The 19,054-nt window shown below is 40.5% G+C and overlaps 1 protein-coding gene across 1 annotated transcript in view; it reads left to right on the forward strand.

The window, feature by feature from the left end:
* Nucleotides 1-19,054, forward strand: part of PLA2R1 (phospholipase A2 receptor 1) — a 131,931-nt gene that overhangs the window by 44,234 nt on the left and 68,643 nt on the right. The window contains 6 exon segments of the mRNA XM_066279856.1: nt 4,988-5,101; nt 5,990-6,133; nt 8,311-8,505; nt 9,877-10,034; nt 14,054-14,152; nt 17,287-17,399. Of these exon segments, the coding sequence (XP_066135953.1) occupies nt 4,988-5,101; nt 5,990-6,133; nt 8,311-8,505; nt 9,877-10,034; nt 14,054-14,152; nt 17,287-17,399 (823 nt within the window).

Here is a 19,054-nt window from a genome sequence, read left to right on the forward strand (position 1 = left end):
TAGCTTTGGTATTTTAATTATGATATGTCTTGGTGTAGGTTTCTTTGGGTTTCTCTTTAATGGAGTCCTCTGTGCTTCTTGGATTTGTGAGAGTTTCTCTTGCATTAATTTAGGGAAGTTTTCAGCTATGATATGATTGAACAAAGTCTCTATCCCTTGTTCTTTTTCTTCTTCTTCAGGAACCCCTATGATGCGGATGTTATTTCTCTTCATGTTGTCACAGAGCTCTCTAAGAGTTTCCTCTGACTTTTTGAGTCTTTTTTCTCTTTTCTTCTCTGCTTTCATGCCTTCATTCCAGTTGTCTTCTAACTCGCTGATTCGATCCTCTGCTCTATCTATCCTGTTTTTAATTCCTTCCATTGTGGTCTTTATTTCTGATATTGTATTTGTCGTCTCCAACTGATTCTTTTTTATACTTGCTATTTCTTTATTTAGGTTTTCAAACTCCCCCTCCATTGTTGTTCTAAGATCCCTAAGCATCCTTACAATCATTATTTTGAACTCCGCATCTGGAAGTTTGATTATTTCCATATCACTCAGTTCATCTCTTGAAAGTGTCTCTTGTGGTTTCATTTGGATTGCACTCCTTTGTTTTCTCATCTTCTTTTTTTTTTTATTTGTAGAGTTGATTGAGTCTAGGCTTGGTGTTGTCTGCCTCCAGTTTTCAGTTGTGTTATTTTTAGGTCTTCATGGGTTGGTATCAGCTATTATTTGTAATCCACTTTCGGATTTGGGCAGCTTTGAAGTCTTGATTTGTTTGTTTTCTTAACAGGTGATAGTCTTGTTAACTGATCTCAGCAGGGGGCTTCCTTGAAACTGTATCCAGGAATGCTGTGGGTGTAACCTGAGACGCTGAAGGTCTCTTCCTCCAACTAATCTCACTGGGGGCAGGGTTTTTTCTCTCAGCTTCAGTAGGGGGAGGTGTATCTCAGATCTCCATGGAGACCTGAGTTACTGCCCCTCCTCCCCACTTCTTGTTTTCAGTTGTGTCTTGTTGTGCTGATTGGAGCTGGATAGATGTCCGGAGATCTCTGATTCGGAAGCACTTCAGCTCTGTTTTGTGAAAGGTTCAGTCCCTCCCCCAGCTATGGCCGCCTCCAGCACGAATGAGTCAGCTTTTTTATTTTGTTTCTTGCATACCTTAGCCCCTCACAGTCTGTCCCTCTCCCTGTCTTTTCCACTTGGGAGATAAGCTGGTCTTTTCAACCCACCTTGCTCCCTGGTCACCAGGTAAGTGGCTGTGAGCAGTAGTTTCTGCTCTTTTTCCTCTGTGAAATCCTCTCTGGGCTCTCAGCCTCACCCCCCTCCTTCCCTTCCTGTAAGCAGAGGAGATTCAGGCACTCCTTGCCAGGATTATTGTGGCTTCCTCTTTGCTCCTTGGTTTTTGAGAGCTGTTCTTGCAGTTCAGTGTTGGTTTTTCATGCTGATTTTTTCTAAATTGATTTGTATTCCAGTTTGGTATTGAGAGCTGGGTGTCTGTGCATCCGCCTACTCCGCTGCCATCTTCTCTCAGAGGTTCTCGCCAGCAGCGGTAGTGGCAGCACCAGCGGCTGTGGCAACACCAGCGGTTGCGGGAGCGTCACCTGCTGTGGGAACACCAGCTTCAGTGGCAGCGTCAGCTGCGTCTGGAGCGGCGGAGATCGCCTATTTTAAGGCTTTTGAAAGTCTTTAATATCTTCCAGAAAGATGATAACAAATGCATGAACAGTGCGTGCCTGCTTCTTTGCCCGAAGTCATGCAAAAGTGGAAAACTATCATTGAAACTGATTTGAGTGAATTATATTTCAGAAAAACACCCATTTCCAAAGTCGCTGTTAGCCTGTAACGATTTTTATAGAAAATTTTGCATCGCACTTATAAATTACAATTGTTATCTATCTTGACTGCTGGGATGTCTAATAAGAGGTTTTGGACTTACTCGTCAAACTTACAAAATAAGATATGTTAGAGATTTTGATTTAAATACCACAATTCAATAATTAGAGTTGGGAGATTATTTAGGAAAACAGAAGTCTGGTTATAAATGGGGAAGCCTGTTCTGATCAAGGTATTTTTTAACAAGAATAGGCTATGGTTTCTTGCTAATCACTGATAAACATTGACTATGGTATAAGTTTGCCTGGAAACTTACCTAAGCTGCCACAAATGCCAAGAAATATCCAAAAAAAAATTAGGTTTGATTTTGTTATTATAGAATTATAAGCCAATTTAGTTTTAAAGTAAAATAGATTGTTTTGGGTATCTTTAAACAGAGATTATAAATTGCACAATGATTTTTTTATGTGTATTGTTAAAAACAGTTACACAGAAGGTATTCAAAATAACACTAAGAATAATATTTAACTATCTTAAGCAAATTATTTGAAAATATCATTTGGCACTTACCCACATAGGAAATGTGAAAATGTCTCCATCTTGTCAATCCATCTTCCATTCCACCTCCTGTCATCAGGATATGATTTAATCAAGTGATGCCATTGGAAGGACTAATCTAATCGACATTAGGAAGAGGCTCCATGTTAATGCCACAGGAATTTGGAAGGGCAGTGCCCATATATGTCATGCTGTTTTTGTTTAGTGATTTTGGGGCTCTCAAAATTATGAAGTACCTTTTTCTCTTTTCTTATTGTGTTAGATTCTTCCCATTGTTCACTATTGTATTGAAATGTCTAATCACAAAGGATGCTGCAGCCTGGCTAAGTGAATACACTGACCTCTATCACCTGGGTGACCATTCAGTGGACATCCAAACTGAGACTCTTTTGAGAGTTAAAGCAATTGCGATTCATAATTATTCTGGAACTACCAACATAAACCATGACTTTTCCCAGCAAACTGGGATATATAGTTACTCTATTTATAATTCTTATCTTCAAGGTCCCAGTCTCAGGTGAGGCCCCTGCATCTGGCACAAAATAAATTGGGTTCTGAAGCAGGTGAACCAGAAGAGAACAATGCTCTCCCTTATAGATGAAAAGATTAAATGGGTAAAGAGTGTCAAATATATGGTGATGGATGGAAACTAGACATTTGCTGGTGAGCATGCACTAACATGGATAATGTTATACTCCTAAAATATATATACTGTATTAACCAGCATTACCTAAATAAATACATAAGCTTAAATAGCAATATTTGAAAGTGTCACAAAATCAGTCACTTTCACTTAAAGTTTCTGACACTCCCCCCCACACACCCCAAATTTTATAGAGTAAGTAGTACATGTTTATTCTAGAATAATTTTTTTTAAATTCAGGTATACAAAAAGAAAAATAGCCTGACCAGGTGGTGGCACAGTGGATAGAGCATTGGACTGGGATGTGGAAAACCCATGTTCGAGACCCCGAGGTTGCCAGCTTAAGCACAGGCTCATCTGGTTTGAGCAAAAGTTTGCCAGCTTGGGCCCAAGGTTGCTAGCTCGAGCAAGGGGTTGCTCGGTCTGCTGAAGGCCCATGGTCAGGACACATATGAGAAAGCAATCAATGAATAACCAAGGTGTCGCAATGCGCAACGAAAAACTAATGATTGATGCTTCTCATCTCTCCGTTCCTGTCTGTCTGTCTGTCCCTGTCTATCCCTCACTCTGACTCTCTCTCTGTCTCTGTAAAAAATAAAAAATAAAAAATAAAGTTTTCCTTAATTTTACAGTTTTGATAACCATATTTCTCTGCATAAGCATGTCAATGCACATGTTTGTACATAATATTTGTAACCAAGATGGCGTTGAACTAAAACATGGGGAGCTGTGGTTAGGGGTAGGAACCACAGAGCCAAATGAAGTCTGTACATTGTGCATGGCCCTTAAATGCCAGCCTGCTGTGGATCCCGCTGGGGCCTCTGGTCACATGGATCCAAACTCCTCAGCTGGAGTCCTGAGTCTCCAAGCTGAAGTCACCAGTCACATGTAGTGAGAAAAGAAAGGCTTTGTGGGAGTGGCCCCAGACGAGTCCTCCTCCACCCTCCAGAACGCTGAAGTGCATAAGTGCACACAGTCAGCTGTTCTCAAATTTGTAACCATGCCTTCTTGGTTGGATTGACAAGCATCTAGAGCAGGGGTCCCCAAACATTTTACACAGGGGGCCAGTTCACTGTCCCTCAGACCGTTGGAGGGCCGGACTATAAAAAAAACTATGAACAAATCCCTATGCACACTGCACATATCTTATTTTAAAGTAAAAAAACAAAATGGGAACACATACAATATTTAAAATAAAGAACAAGTAAATTTAAATCAACAAACTGACCAGTATTTCAATGGGAACTATGCTCCTCTCACTGACCACCAATGAAAGAGTGCCCCTTCCAGAAGTGCAGCGGGGGCTGGATAAATGGCCTCAAGGGGCCGCATGCGGCCCGCGGGCCGTAGTTTGGGGACCCCTGATCTAGAAGCAGCATTTCTAGATGCTTAAACACTTCACAGCTGCCGTAAGTGAGCCTTTAGGCAACTGCAACTGCTGTGTTTCTTCAGAAAGAGGCGAGGCTGGCTCTTGACTCTGAAGCACCAGGGTGGGGTGAGTAGCACTTTAAACCCTTCTTTGTAATTGGCTGGAGTGACCATATTTCCCATGTATAAGACGCACCCGTTTTTGAAAAAATGGGGGTCTAAAAATTGGGTGCGTCTTAGACAGTGGTGGTAGGGTTTTTTTACTTGCATTTCCCACTTTTTTGCGCTTGTTTTTGTGCTCATTGTTGAAGACTGTGATTTGTCACCATACACAGATGAGGACAAGCTAATGGATGGGAGTTTTGACAGTGATAAGGAGTTGTATGAATTTTATGATGAATAAAACTTGAGTTCAATCACTTTATGTAATACATCTTTTTTCAAATTTCAGACCCCAAAATTAATGTGTATCTTATATATGGGAGTGTCTTATACATGGGGAAATACGGTAATAAATGACTCTGCTCCAGGAATAGGAAAACGAAAAAGAAGTGTAACATTGATTTATTTATTTTTTACACTCCATACTTCCCTTCATTTCAGAGCACTTAGGCAGTGACACAGGGGAAGTGTGGATGGGTCTGAACCAGCTGGATGAAAGTGCTGGCTGGCAGTGGTTGGACAGGACGCCACTCCACTATCTGAACTGGAGCCCAGGTACCTGCAGCATTTTGTTTACCTTCAACAGGTGGCATCATCCTACAGACTGAAATGGCAGTAGTTTCCACATACACACAAGGCATACTATTTTGAAAGTGGCTTACAAAAAAATATTAAGCCTGACAATCCCTATAAGGCTTTTCCAGATAAGAAAATGAACGCCAAGAAGGTAAGCTATGTATTTTAACCAAGGTTGCAGGAGGATTTGGGTCAGAGCACAGATTAAATTCAGCTGTTTTAAAAATAGCCACAAATACCAAAATATTTTTCTACTTAGAAGCAATAAAATCAGCTGTTGCCAACTTTGAGCAATCACTTCATTGTCATGCCTGTATTTCAATTGCAAAGTCATAAATATAACATCTTTTCTTTCTTTCTTTATTTACTGAGAGAAGGGGAGGCAGAGAAACAGACTCCTACATACACCCGGACCGACCAGGATCCAGTCAGCAAGCCCACTAGGGGAACCATTGTAACCTGAGCCATTTCTTAGTGCCTGAGGCAGAGGCCATGGAGCCATCCTCAGTGCCCAGGACCAATTCACTCCAATAGAGCCATGGCTGCAGGAGAGGAGGAGGAGAAGAGAGAGAGAGAGAGAGAGAGAGAAAGAAGTGAGAGGGGGAGGGGGAGGGGTGGAGAAGTAGATGGTCGCTTCTCCTGTGTGCCCTGGCCAGGAACTGAACCCAGGACTTCCACATGCTGGGACAATGCTCTACCACTGAGCCAACTGGCCAGGGCCTAAGTATAACATCTTAAAGGATTTACTGTGTATGCCAAAGAGAATCAAAGGGTTGTCTCCTTGATGCTAAAACTACAATTTCAATATATATTTAAAGAACTGCTTTTGTTTCTAACTTCAAACACACACACACACTTTATTTTCAGAAATAAATTTTGAGCCATTTGTTGAATATCACTGTGGAACATTTAATTCGTTTATGCCAAATGCCTGGAGAAGTCGGGACTGTGAAGTCACCTTCCCTTATGTATGTAAAAAATACCTAAACCACACTGATCATGAAGTAGTCAGTAAGTGTTTTCATCTTAAGTTGTTCCTATTAATTGTTACTTGTCCTTTCAAGATATCCTAAGTCTTCTATTTTTGCTAATAATTTATAATTTAAACTCAGCTAAGGCTAGTTTTGTATTTGGAGGAATAAAAATGTGTAACAAGATAATATCTTTTAACCTAAAGGCACCATGAATTTAACAAACGCATTTAAGTTTTTTTCTAAAAATTGAAGCAAAGTAGTAACTTAAACATATGAAAACATTTTCTACCTCTCTTTTGAAAAAATTTGCATTCTTAGTCATTCTGCATAAGAAAAACAAAGTATAACCCTAGCCAGTGGTCCAGTGGACAGAGTGTCTCCAGGCACCCAGGAACACCAAGGGTGCTGGCCTGACCCCAGGGTTACCAGCTACATCCTGAGGGGGCGGGCTCTACCCTCAAGGTTACCCATTTGAGTCCCAGTCAGAGCACATATGAGAAGCAATCAATGGCCCACCTAGGTGGAATGAATTGATGCTTCTCTTTCTCTCTCTCTCTCTCTCTCTCTCTCCCCCCTTTCTTTTCTCTCTCTTTCTTTCCCCCTTTCTCTCTCTCAAAAAATAAAAAAGTTTATTATCTCTTTTTAGTTTCTATGGGAATTAACATCTTAACTAGAAAAGGAGAGCTAAAACATAACCATAATTAAAAGAATCATTACCAGCATGATTAGAAACAACTTTAGATTTAGAATAATAAGCTGACTTGTCATTTAAAAATATTATTCCTCACAACTAGGCTTTAACATTTTTCTTTTCCTTTAAGTAGCTAAGCCTGAGGGTATTTGCTGTAGAACATGGGGCTTGGGTAGAATAAGCAGCTTTCCATTTTCTTCATGTAGAGATTTTTTCATTATTTCAGTAACGTGCTGAAATTGCTACCAGTGTGATTGCTCTTACCCTCTTTCTCTTCCTATCATTTTCCTTTCTCCATTTCTTCCTTCTTCACATTCCCTTTCTTATGCTATCTTGCACTTCTTCCTCCCATCCTTCTTTTCTTCTGTTTTCTTTACTCTCCTGATCTGCTAACTGAAGACAGAGACCAAAAATGAGGGCAGTTAAGGTACATTTGTTTGGATTAGTTGCCGTTGCTTCAAGTTCAACAAATCCTTTTGATGATCTAATCCAGTATTTTCAAACTGTGTTTCCAGGATGCCCAGGTTCCTTTCTTGACTCTTCCTTTGCTTAAATCAGAGAAGTTCCTGTTTCGTCTTTTTACCTTACCTTTAGAGTGAAGTTTAAGGTCCCATTTTTAAGAGGGGCTCTGTGACTCATTTTTTAGGTTGAAAACCACTTGGGTGGATGATATATAAACGTTCTGCATTCTTCAGCTGTGATGCTAATTGTTGTTAGAGTCCTAGAAGCAATTTTAAAAGAATGTGTTGTTTCCCAAATAGTGGTAGAATTGTAAATAACTAAATTTGTGCTTAAGGGAGGCACTCAGTTGTGGTTAGTAAAATAAAGTAAAAATGCTATCACCAGGTTGGGGGTAAGGTCCAGGAAGAAGAGCGCCAAAACTTGGCCTGCACACCACTACCTTCCCCCGCCAATCTCAAAGCATCACGGTGCAATTTTCCTTTAAATCAAACCCAGAGTTCATGTGAATCCAGAGGGATGGCACAGGCACTAAGACTCAGATGAACGCTATTTGTCATCTCTGTTCGAGAGGAAGTGGCCAGAATTTTAGACTCTTTTCAGCTGAGGATAAATATCCACTCCTACCTACATACCGTACATAAAATATCATTTGAATTGTGATCCATAATACTCCTTTTTGAGTGTGAAAAGATATTAAAAATGGCGAACTCTAACTGGTAAATTTTATATCTAGTTCTGACTCAGCTTTGGATATGAGACTTTTACCAAGTCCCCTCACCTCTTTGTACCTTAGAGATCTCGTTTGGAAAATGAAGCAGTGAGAGCCATTAGATCCTAGATCTAGAACTGGACCATAGATTGGATCCTTCTCTACTCGGAAGACCTAGAATCCTACAATTTATATGTTATTGTTTCACATGTTTTCTATTTTTCAAATTTTTAAAGTAATAGATGGCATTATTTATATTTATTTTTATATTAAGAGTAATATTTATATTAAGAGTAATGAGTAATGTTTTTTAATTGTGGGAAATGACATTGTTTGTTGATGGTTTTAGAAGAAAAAGATGCTTGGGAATACTATGCCACCCACTGTGAGCCTGGCTGGAATGCCCACAGTCAGAATTGCTATAAACTCCAGAAGGAAGGGAAGACCTGGAAGGAGGCTCTGCATTCTTGCCAGTCTGATAACAGGACGCTAATAAGCATAGCTTCGTTAGCAGACGTGGAGTTTCTTGTAACCCTCCTTGGAGATGGTGAGTGCCAAATGTCTTTCATTTAAGTGGTATGAAATGTAATACAGTAACAGTCTTTATTAGTGGAGTAGAAAAGAAATTAAGCTACTACAGGTATATTTAAAGGTGATTAGTTATGGCACATACGTATATCTGAAGTTTCTAAATAATACCCAGAAGTGTAAATGTATTGGATTTTTTTAAAGTTCATGCTCAGAAACTTTGTAACAGCTCACATATGCCAGATGTATTAGATGTTTTTATATTTTTTTTCAAGGGGCAAATGTCATTTCCTGAAACTTCACATAAAAACACCTAAACCTGTAATTTAGTGATATGACCACTAGACGGCAGTAATGTGCGTGGTCATGTAATCTAAGCAATAAAGGGGATTGCTTAGACAAACATACTGCTCACAAATATTAGGGGATATTTCAAAATGAATATGAAGCTATAAGATATCCCCTAATTTATGTGAGCAGTATAACTGGATTTAAATAACTTTAGCCAGTAAAAATAGGTAATTTATTTGGTGCAGTTTTTAAATTGTGTGACATGTTCAGGAGTTCCAACTCTCTAGGCTTCCACCCGCTGTAGCTCATCAGAGCAGGTCAACCTCTACCTAAGTCCTAGATTTAGTATAGAAGTCTGCCAGGAAATATTGAAACCAGTGACTGAGAGTAAAAAATTTAAATGAAAAAAAAATCTCCAGGTTCTATTCTGATGATCTTTTAAAGTTAGGCTTTAGTTTAGAATGAAAACAGACGTGTCTCTGCCATTATTCTCCCCCTTCCCATTTTGAAATGAAAAGAATCCTGTGACTGCCTCTATCTCAGCAGGGCCCCTTGGACATCTCTCTCAGCCATGTGAGGTCTCTTCACCCTTCCTGGGTGTCTAACTTATTTATATTTCAGGCAACACCATTCCTCCCATTTCCGTGCCTTTAACACTTTCTGCTCCTTTTTCCCACGGGTGGGGAAGAAGCAAGAAATAAATCATAAAGCTAGACTATTGTTAAAAGTTATTTTGTGTGTGTGCCCTTTTCCTTATCCAATAGACCTTCCTAATTTTCCTTTCTCTAGGTAGAAATAAAAACAGACCTTGTAGATTTAGTCTCCATCCAGTAGCAGGAAGGGGACGGCCAGCCACCTGACTTGCTCTGGAGCACGGTCCTGGCATTGGCTTTCGCCCCACTCTGCCTCACGGGTCAGGCCAATGGCAAGCAGATCTGGTACAGTGTAGGGCGAAGGTTCGAGTGGGTATTTTAACCAAGATTTAAATGGGCCCCATCACATGAAGAAATCACTTGTAAAGTAGTGTGTTTTGGTAATAGTAATATCTCCATTGCATGTCATACGGTTCCTGTAAGTAATTTATATTTATCTCTTACAGAAAATGCATCAGAAACATGGATTGGTTTGAGCAGCAGTAAAATTCCAGTTTCCTTCGAATGGTCTAGTGGCTCCTCAGTCACCTTTACTAATTGGCATACCCTTGAGCCCCACATTTTCCCAAGTTGAAGCCAGCTGTGTGTCTCAGCAGAGCAATCTGTAAGTTTATTTGTTTGGTTAGTGCTCACTTTGCTGGACTTATATTGAGGGCTGCCTGTACCAGGACTTGGGCTGGGGCAGAGGCCAAGACAGGCCCAGCCCTTGTGGGACTTCCTTGCGAGGCAGTACCCATAGAGAAAAATGAGGTAAGTCTAGTTGTCATGATAGCTCTGAGGAATAGGTGACATGATGGTTGGGGCAGTGACTTCAGATAGGACAGTCAGTCAGGGAAGACTCCTGAAGAGATGACATTTAAGATGGAACTTAAAAAACAACAATAACAACAAAAACCTCTTAAAGAGCAGGGAAAAGAGGCCCTGGCCGGTTGGCTCAGCGGTAGAGCATCAGCCTGGCGTGCGGGGGACCCGGGTTTGATTCCCGGCCAGGGCACATAGGAGAAGCGCCCATTTGCTTCTCCGCCACCCCCCCTCCTTCCTCTCTGTCTCTCTCTTCCCCTCCCACAGCCAAGGCTCCATTGGAGCAAAGATGGCCCCGGGCGCTGGGGATGGCTCCTTGGCCTCTGCCCCAGGTGCTAGAGTGGCTCTGGTCACGGCAGAGCGACACCCCGGAGGGGCAGAGCATCGCCCCCTGGTGGGCAGAGCGTCGCCCCTGGTGGGTGTGCCAGGTGGATCCTGGTCGGGCGCATGCGGGAGTCTGTCTGACTGTCTCTCCCCATTTCCAGCTTCAGAAAAATTCAAAAAAATAATAATAATAATAAAAATAAAAGAGCAGGAAAAAGAACATTTGCTAGTGCAAAAGCCCAAAGGCAGACCAGGGCTTGCCGTGTGTGATAGTCAAAGGAAGACCAGTGTGGTGAGAAGTTGTGAATGGGTAGGGGTGGCGGGAGATGGAACAGGAGGAATGCAAACATGTGAGGCTTATGGGTCCAGTGTGGGACCCACTGTCCAGCTTCAGGAAGGAAAGGCATGGTCTGGTTGACATTTTTAGCTGTAACTGTGGCTGCTGCACAGAGAACAGGTGGGAAAGGGATGCAGTGGAAGCAGAGAAGCCAGCTCCAAGGCTCCTCCAGCGGTGAACTAGTGCAGTGAATGTGGAGACAAGCAGACGGATGCAAGGATCCTCTGAGAGACGGGAAGTATTGCTAAATGAGGTGTGAGGGTGAGAGAGAGGCAGAGTGGTAGCTTGAGCAACCACCGTGTTGGTGGATGGTGGTGCCATTGTCTATGATGGTGAAAACAAGGAGAGCAAATGAGGTGCTGAGAGATTTCTCTGAAGAATGATGGTTTTTTAAGCTCCATTAGCTCCTTAACATAAAAAGCTTTCAACTGGGTGCGCAAACTCTGAAAACTGTGAAAAAGTGGAAAATCACACTCTTTCTCTCACATGAATGTAATGGTCCTGGTGGCCTTAATGTCACTGATCCCTATTTTCTAGTCTCTCATTTACCTAAAATATCTGGTTGTCAGAATTAGTCTCATCCCCAGCCATTTAAACATTTATTATATGTTTAGAATAGACTTACTCTCTCTGATCAGCCAGCTGGCGGGGTTTCAGGTTATTGGGATTTGGAGAGCACCCTTACTCTCAAACCGTGGGGCTACCAAAACAAGTTCCTCCAAAAAGCAGTTTACTAATATTCCTTAAATAGCTTGACAAAGTGACGGTGCCAACGGAATACGGAAAATTTCTAAGCACTTACTCATATGACATGTTCTATTGTTTTATCTTTTAAGAATGTCTCAGATATATGCGGTTCCAGTTCCAGCTGGTACGGCAGTCTCAGAGTCACATGTGAGGAGGGACAGACAATGACCTTTCTAGATGTTTGTCTTGGGTCTAACTCTGCTGAAAGCCACCACAATTGATTCTACAATATTTGCTGCACTGTTGGTTCATTAGTTTTGATAGAATAGTGATGACCTTCATTTTCTACTAGCATTCTCATGTTTTATTTGACAAACATGTGTATTTTGCTTGGCATGTTCATAGAACAGGAGCTAATATTTGGACAGAGAAAGTATTTTTAAGAGAGGAAAGATAGGTATTAACATCACTGGCTGTGCTAGGACAGTGCTGCTGTGTGATATTTTGTGGCCCCTTTGTGTCAGCTCAGTAGCTCCTTAAACAGTAGATGCATAAAAAGTAACATTTATTCCCTTGAAATAGAACTAAAATAAATATAGTTATTATAATTAGCAAGTTATTTAAGCATGGTTGAAGCCTAAATTTGAATATGAGAACCAAGGAAACTATTCATTCATCCATCCATCCATCTAATTTTTTTTTTTTTTTTTTGTATTTTTCTGCAGCTGGAAATGGGGAGAGACAGTCAGGCAGACTCCCGCATGCGCCCAACCGGGATCCACCCGGCACGCCCACCAGGAGCGACGCTCTGCCCACCAGGGGGCGATGCTCTGCCCCTGCGGGGCGTCGCTCTGCCGCGACCAGAGCCACTCTAGCGCCTGGGGCAGAGGCCAAGGAGCCATCCCTAGTGCCCGGGCCATCTTTGCTCCAATGGAGCCTTGGCTGCGGGAGGGGAAGAGAGAGAGAGACAGAGAGGAAGGGGGGGGTGGAGAAGCAAATGGGCACCTCTCCTATGTGCCCTGGCCGGGAATCAAACCCGGGTCCCCCGCACACCAGGCCGACGCTCTACCGCTGAGCCAACTGGCCAGGGCCCATCTAATAGTTATTAAGCAACCACCCTGCACTTTACACTCCCCCGTAACTGAAGATCCAGGGGGGAGGGCTACCAGGCTGCTCATGCAGGGATCGTGTCAGCCTCCTACATAGTATGTTTCTTCAGGCATGGAAGGGCTCTATATTCCCCTAAAACACTGCGTGACTGAGATACTACCTAAAATTTGAATTGTGTGGTTTTAGCCTAACAGTCTGATTTGTCTTAAAACAAAAAATTCTCTGGAAAGGAAGATAAAATCCTAATCTATTAGCAGCTGTACTGCCTTCCCACTTAGAAGTGGTTAAAGAGAGGGACAGCATTCTCACAGGGTCCGCAGAATGGCTTCCTCTGAGAGGTTGGCCCCAGACCAGCATCAACATCACCTGAAAATTTGTGAGCAAGTGAATCCTTGGGGCCTACCTGACTTACTGAATAAGACACTGATCATGGTGCTCAGTCATCGGTGTTTTAGTAACCCGTCCAGGTAATTCTGGTGCACACTAAAAATTGAGCATGACTGCTTTGACCCATCTTTTAAAAAGAAAAATTGAGAACAGCTTTAATATAAAGCCAGGGAAGCCTGGTACTAAACCTTAGCTTCTTCAGTTTTTACTGACTGCAGGTCCTTCTGCAAAGTATTAAACCTAATCCTTGAAATGGGAGTAATAATGCATACCTCACAGGAACATTGAGATAATATATGAAAGTCACTCAACATTAAGCCCGGTGCACTTCAAGAAATATTTGTTGCTACTCCCCCCTGCCCACCGATCCAGGATGCATGTCTTACAATTGTTTTTTGTTGTTGTTGTTGTTGTTTTTTGGTTTTTTTGTATTTTTTTTTACAGGGACAGAGAGAGAGTCAGAGAGAGGGATAGACAGTGACAGACAGACAGAAACGGAGAGAGATGAGAAGTGTCAATCATCAGTTTTTTGTTGCGACACCTTAGTTGTTCGTTGATTGCTTTCTCATATGTGCCTTGACCGCGGGCCTTCAGCAGACAGAGTAACCCCCTTGCTCAAGCCAGTGACCTTGGGTCCAAGCTGGCAAGCTTTTGCTCAAACCAGATGAGCCTGCGCTCAAGCTGGCGACCTCGGGGTCTCGAACCTGGGTCCTCGGCATCCCAGTCCGACGCTCTATCCACTGCACCACCGCCTGATCAGGCTGTCTTACAATTGTTTATATGCCGGAGAGAGGGCAGAGCCTCCCACTCACATGTAGAGCGAGAAGCAACCCTTTTTAACGACAACACATGGTTCTAATACATTACCCCATCCTGAAACACTTATTATTGCTATGTTTTTATTCAAAATAATTGATGTTGCCTATCAGCATCAGTAATGGATGTATTCATTCATCTTGTTATACTTTTCCCCTTAGGAGGGACACTGGAAAGTTAAGAATTGTGAAGAAACACTTTCTTACCTTTGTAAGAAAGCAGGCCATGTCCTTTCTGACACTGGATCAGGCTGTCAAGAGGTAAGTGCCATTAACATTGTGACTTAAGTGCAGGAACCTCATAACTAGAATAATCTATTCTGCATCAACTTAAAGTGAACCTCTTTCCCTCTCTCTCCTGCCTTTGCTCCCTCTTCCCTCCTTTCCCTCCCCCCTTCTGTCTTTCTCTCCTCTTTTTTCTGAGTGAGGGCTAGTTCTAACAAACCAGCTGTCAGCTAGAGTCATACGAAGGGTTTACAGCTCTGTCAGGATTTCCTTGCCATCCTCTTCAACCTAAGACTACTTTTCTTTTGAGGTAAAAAAAAAAAAAAGTAAATGATACTATTATACCATCTGTACAAATGCTGACTGTCATACGATGCCCCATCTCACTGGGGTTTCCGCAGCCTCCAGTGGGAGGGCAGAGTGAGAGCAAAGCCTTCCTCTCACTGAGAAAGCCCACTTCTGCATCCAAACTCTTGCTTTCCTGTTCAATTTTCTTAAATATCTGACTATAGACAATAATGGAGAAAAATGCATGTTCACAATATATTTATTATTTTGGAAAAGGATAATAAAAATAGTTTAACATTTTAAGTAATAAAGCATTTTCAGTACTTTAAGTAATAAAAAGACATTTAATGCTTTGATTTAAACTTACAAAGTTGAAAATTATGTATTAAAAATCTTAAAATATATTTAATATCCTGCAGTAAAGTTACCCCCACAAAAATCTACCTATCAGTGTGCTCAGCACATGCTCTCTCTCTCTCTCTCTCTCTCTCTGTCTCTCTCTATTACACACACACACACACACACACACACACACACACTAAAGAATTTGAATTAAGTATTGGATATTTTTAGATTGTATGACACCAAAATTTTCCCAAACTGGGTTTTTATGCAGTCCTACTTGAATTGTTTTCTTTCCTAATCCAATTATTTATGTCTCAATTAAACAATAATCCATCTCTCCAGAAACTGTACTTTATACTTTATGTATTAATCAATGTGTAAACATATGAATCTTCATACTCTAGCTGAAAATACACATGCCATAGCTGACCTGATACTGATCATTTTATCTAATGATTATAATTCCTGAATTAGTTATAACAGATCAATAATCTCTAAACAAATATCGGGGGAAAAATGTGTCCCAATCTGTTTCTTAAGGCAACTCAGCATGTTTTGTGTTGAAAGGGCAATTGACCTCTTACCCAGCAGAAACAGAACTGACGTTCTATTCAAACTTTGTACACTGTTTCCCTTTTCTGGCCAGCATGACTAGTATTTAAAGATTCTGAGTTCAGACCTCGTACTCTAACTTTATGCCAAAATTTTCATTAATTTCTTTATGCATCATTCAGTCTATGAGTATGGTCTCAAAAGGATCCTTTCTTTTAGCCAATTGTTTCAATGTAATTAAACAGTTTGCACATAAAAATTAATTTGTAAAATAAATCTTGATCATTTCAAAGCAAAGAAAGATTTATTTTTCCCTCTGAGTCTCTTTTTTGGGGATTGTACAATATGAGCAATTGTTTCAGTATTGTCATCATCATCATTTCATTTCAAATGAACTGGCACCTCATGTACAAAGGATGTACATGGATACAATCAATTATTCTTTCTACGTTCATCATAAGTACAAAGGCTTATCGTAAAGAGCCTTCGTTTTTCTGGTTATTACTATGCCACGTTTTTTGAGTCTGTTCAGTTCCTGGATTTTGTTTTGTTTTGTTTTGCTAAGCAGCCTGTGATCTAAAAAGTACTAATGAAGAAAGAATACTCTGTCAGAAATGTCAAATTGTCAGACTTCCTCCACTTGTCCTTCCAAATACAAAAGCGTCTACTCCCCTGCCCTGTCTGGAGTGACCCGCCGGGGCTCTGACGGAGCTGTCAGTCACTCCTGCAGACAAGGCTGGGGCATCGTTACTGGAGCGACTTGAGAGCACATCCTGCTGGCTGGATGTGGAACTCCTGTAACTCACATTCATTTAACAATGTTTTGAACTAAAGTAGCTGATTTCTAAAATAAGGTTTTATTTAATTTACCGCAAGACTGAGAATATAACAGAAATCATTTTATAGCTGATCAAATTCTGGCAAGCGTTGGCGTGGCACAAAATGAAGTGTATTTTAAAACTGGCAAATATGTAAAAATAGATATAAGGGATGTAGTTTTATAATGTTGAAAGAAAAAGAACTAAAATAACTCAGTTGAAATATAGAAAACTAGTGAATGTGTCTTACCACAGGATTTTAAAGACTAGATCACCCTTCATTGCTACCAGGGTTCAGCCACGGACCACACATTTGTCGTTTTTGTCTGCCAAAGCTTGCTTTCTTTCTCTGTAAAAGGCTAGCTGATTACTTTAGGAATAATCTTTACCCAAAATATATATACTCTGGCCAGTCTCTATCTGAATGCATTATGACCAGCCAAAATCATCTTAGGTTGCACCACAGTTGGGTTCCAGGTCACCTCATCCACCAGTCTGTGACTTTATCCAAGTCCCTAACCTCAGTGAATGTCAGTGGGAAAATATGAAATAAGCACTATGAAAGAAAGTTGGAAAAATATACCGTGATCTAAATACATGTATCCTTTTTGTATTTATTGAGTCCCAGTCTCCATTCAGAGGTCTCTGCTTGTATTGTCTCCTTTGATTTTCACAACAGCCCCATGAATACTTTTATCACCTGGTTTTACAGAGAAAACTAAGACATGGGGAGGGTCATTAGGCCCATGGGGTGGAGCCAAGATTCAAACCCATGCATTCTGTCTTCAAAGGCAACGCTCTTCATTCCCACCAGCCTGTAGGAACCATTTATATGGAATTCTATAAGTTTGAAGTGTATGTGTGTGTGAGAAAAAGAGAAAAATCTTGAGAAAGTGCCCCTTTATCTTCATTTGATTTTAAGGTTTTAGATTTTAAACTAATTAAAACTTTTAGGTTTTAAGAATTAAATTAATCTAGAAGTGGCTGTAGCTTACTAACATTACTACATAGAATAAATACAAAGATATTAAGGCAAAATTCAAGTTTTGATTTTTGAGTGGTTCAGAGAAGAAAGTAAGGTAAGTAGTAAATGAGAATACAGAAAAAGGATTTTTTCTATTTAACTAAATCAGATTATGTCCTTCATTTTTCTTTTTCTTTTTTAAGGGATGGGAGAGACATGGTGGGTTCTGTTACAAAATTGACACAGTCCTTCGAAACTTTGACCATGCTTCCAGCGGTTATTACTGTCCTCCTGGGCTTGTAACCATTACAAGCAGGTAAAATAAAATTTTTCTATCAGAAACATGACTGTCTTTTGACATGATGGCTCTTAGAATGATAAAATCTAGCCACAATCAGTAACTCATCAAATTCTAAAGTGTACTATACATTAGAGTATTAAATTATTTTTTTTTAGAGTATTAAATTATTGATTGAGGTGAATTTAAATCATATGGTATTATTACTAAATTGATTTTTGAATAACATAGTAAAAGTTAAGGTGACTTTTACTTTTCATAGAGATTTATTAATTATATAGTTTTGCTAATATATTCTGTTGTATTTAGACTTTATCTAAGTGATTGAAATAGAAAAGAAATATGTTATTTAACATTAAATTTTTAAAATTTAATGTGGGTGAGTCATGTTGTGTTCTTTTTTTATATATAACAAAAGTAAGTGTATCTAAACTGTGGAGGTTTCAAATATTCAAATACTTCTCCTTTGCTTCTTGGGTCTGTGTTTGTTTAGGCTTCTCAGTGCGGCAGGTGTCTTCTCGATGCTAATGGAGAAACTGTCTCTTTCTGACACCCCCTACAATTCACAGCATGCTACCAATGTACGGTGGAGGATAAACACACCAAAGGCAGAAGTGACCTCAAGGTCACTGTCATATCAGGAGGACAGGGAGGGTTGTGAGACTGACTCTTCCCTGCTGAAGACAGAACCAACATAGAACTCTTCAATGGTTCAGCGGGAAAACTATACCCGCAGAGCTAGTCACTTGCCTTTAAACACACACACAAATACCAGGAAACAGACAACTGGTGCGAGGCTTTCATTACATGTAGTTCTAACCTGCAGGAGGTATTCCTGTGAGCTTTCTCTGCTCCCCCCCCCCCCATGGATGTCACTATTCAAAGCCACCAGTATTTCCTTCCTCCCTATCTTCTTGATTTCTTACCTTCTTTCCCATTCTGTCCTCCAAACAATGTACAGAAATTCACATGTATGTGTGCACACACAGCTAGGAATAAATGGACAGTATTTGGCAAAATAAATTGCCTGCTGAAACATTCTATGCTTACAAGACCCTTCCTTCGAAGTATAGCACTGTCTCTGATGTAGCCAGTGTTGTTTTTAGACCTACCTTTCTCCATCCCAGAATAGCTACAAGGTGGGGAAAAAGCCTTCTCAATTTGTTCAGCCATCCAAAAAGTTTCAAGACTACCTTCAGTCGAAAGTCTTCCAGTCAGTGAGTTGACATAGGACTTTATTCAGGGACCTGACCAATGAAACTATGCTCTTTTGTTAATATTTTTTGTACTCATTATGTTTTCACTAAAGAGAATAAGTCTAATTATTTCACCTTTTTAAAATGTCTTACTCTTTCTTTTCTTTGTATGTGTGTGTGTTTGTGTAATGTTCATTGAGTGCCTGTCCATACCTGGTACTATGTTAATTACTTTTCCAATGTTATCTGACTTTGTAAAACTTCAATAGTCAGGAGCTTATTAGGAAATTAGTTATTGAATACCTGTTCTATGAGAGGCACTACATTAGCATGCCGTATTAAAGAAATAAAAGTCATGGTGTAATCATCCAGGTGCTATTTGCAGGCCAGCAGCCAAAGAGACAGAAAATGGATATATAAAACAAGTCAAGAAGGTAGAATAACACAATAAATGGATAAACTCAAAGCGACATTGCA

Source organism: Saccopteryx bilineata, chromosome 5 (assembly GCF_036850765.1).
Source record: "Saccopteryx bilineata isolate mSacBil1 chromosome 5, mSacBil1_pri_phased_curated, whole genome shotgun sequence".
In the NCBI taxonomy this organism is placed as follows: Eukaryota; Metazoa; Chordata; class Mammalia; order Chiroptera; family Emballonuridae; genus Saccopteryx; species Saccopteryx bilineata.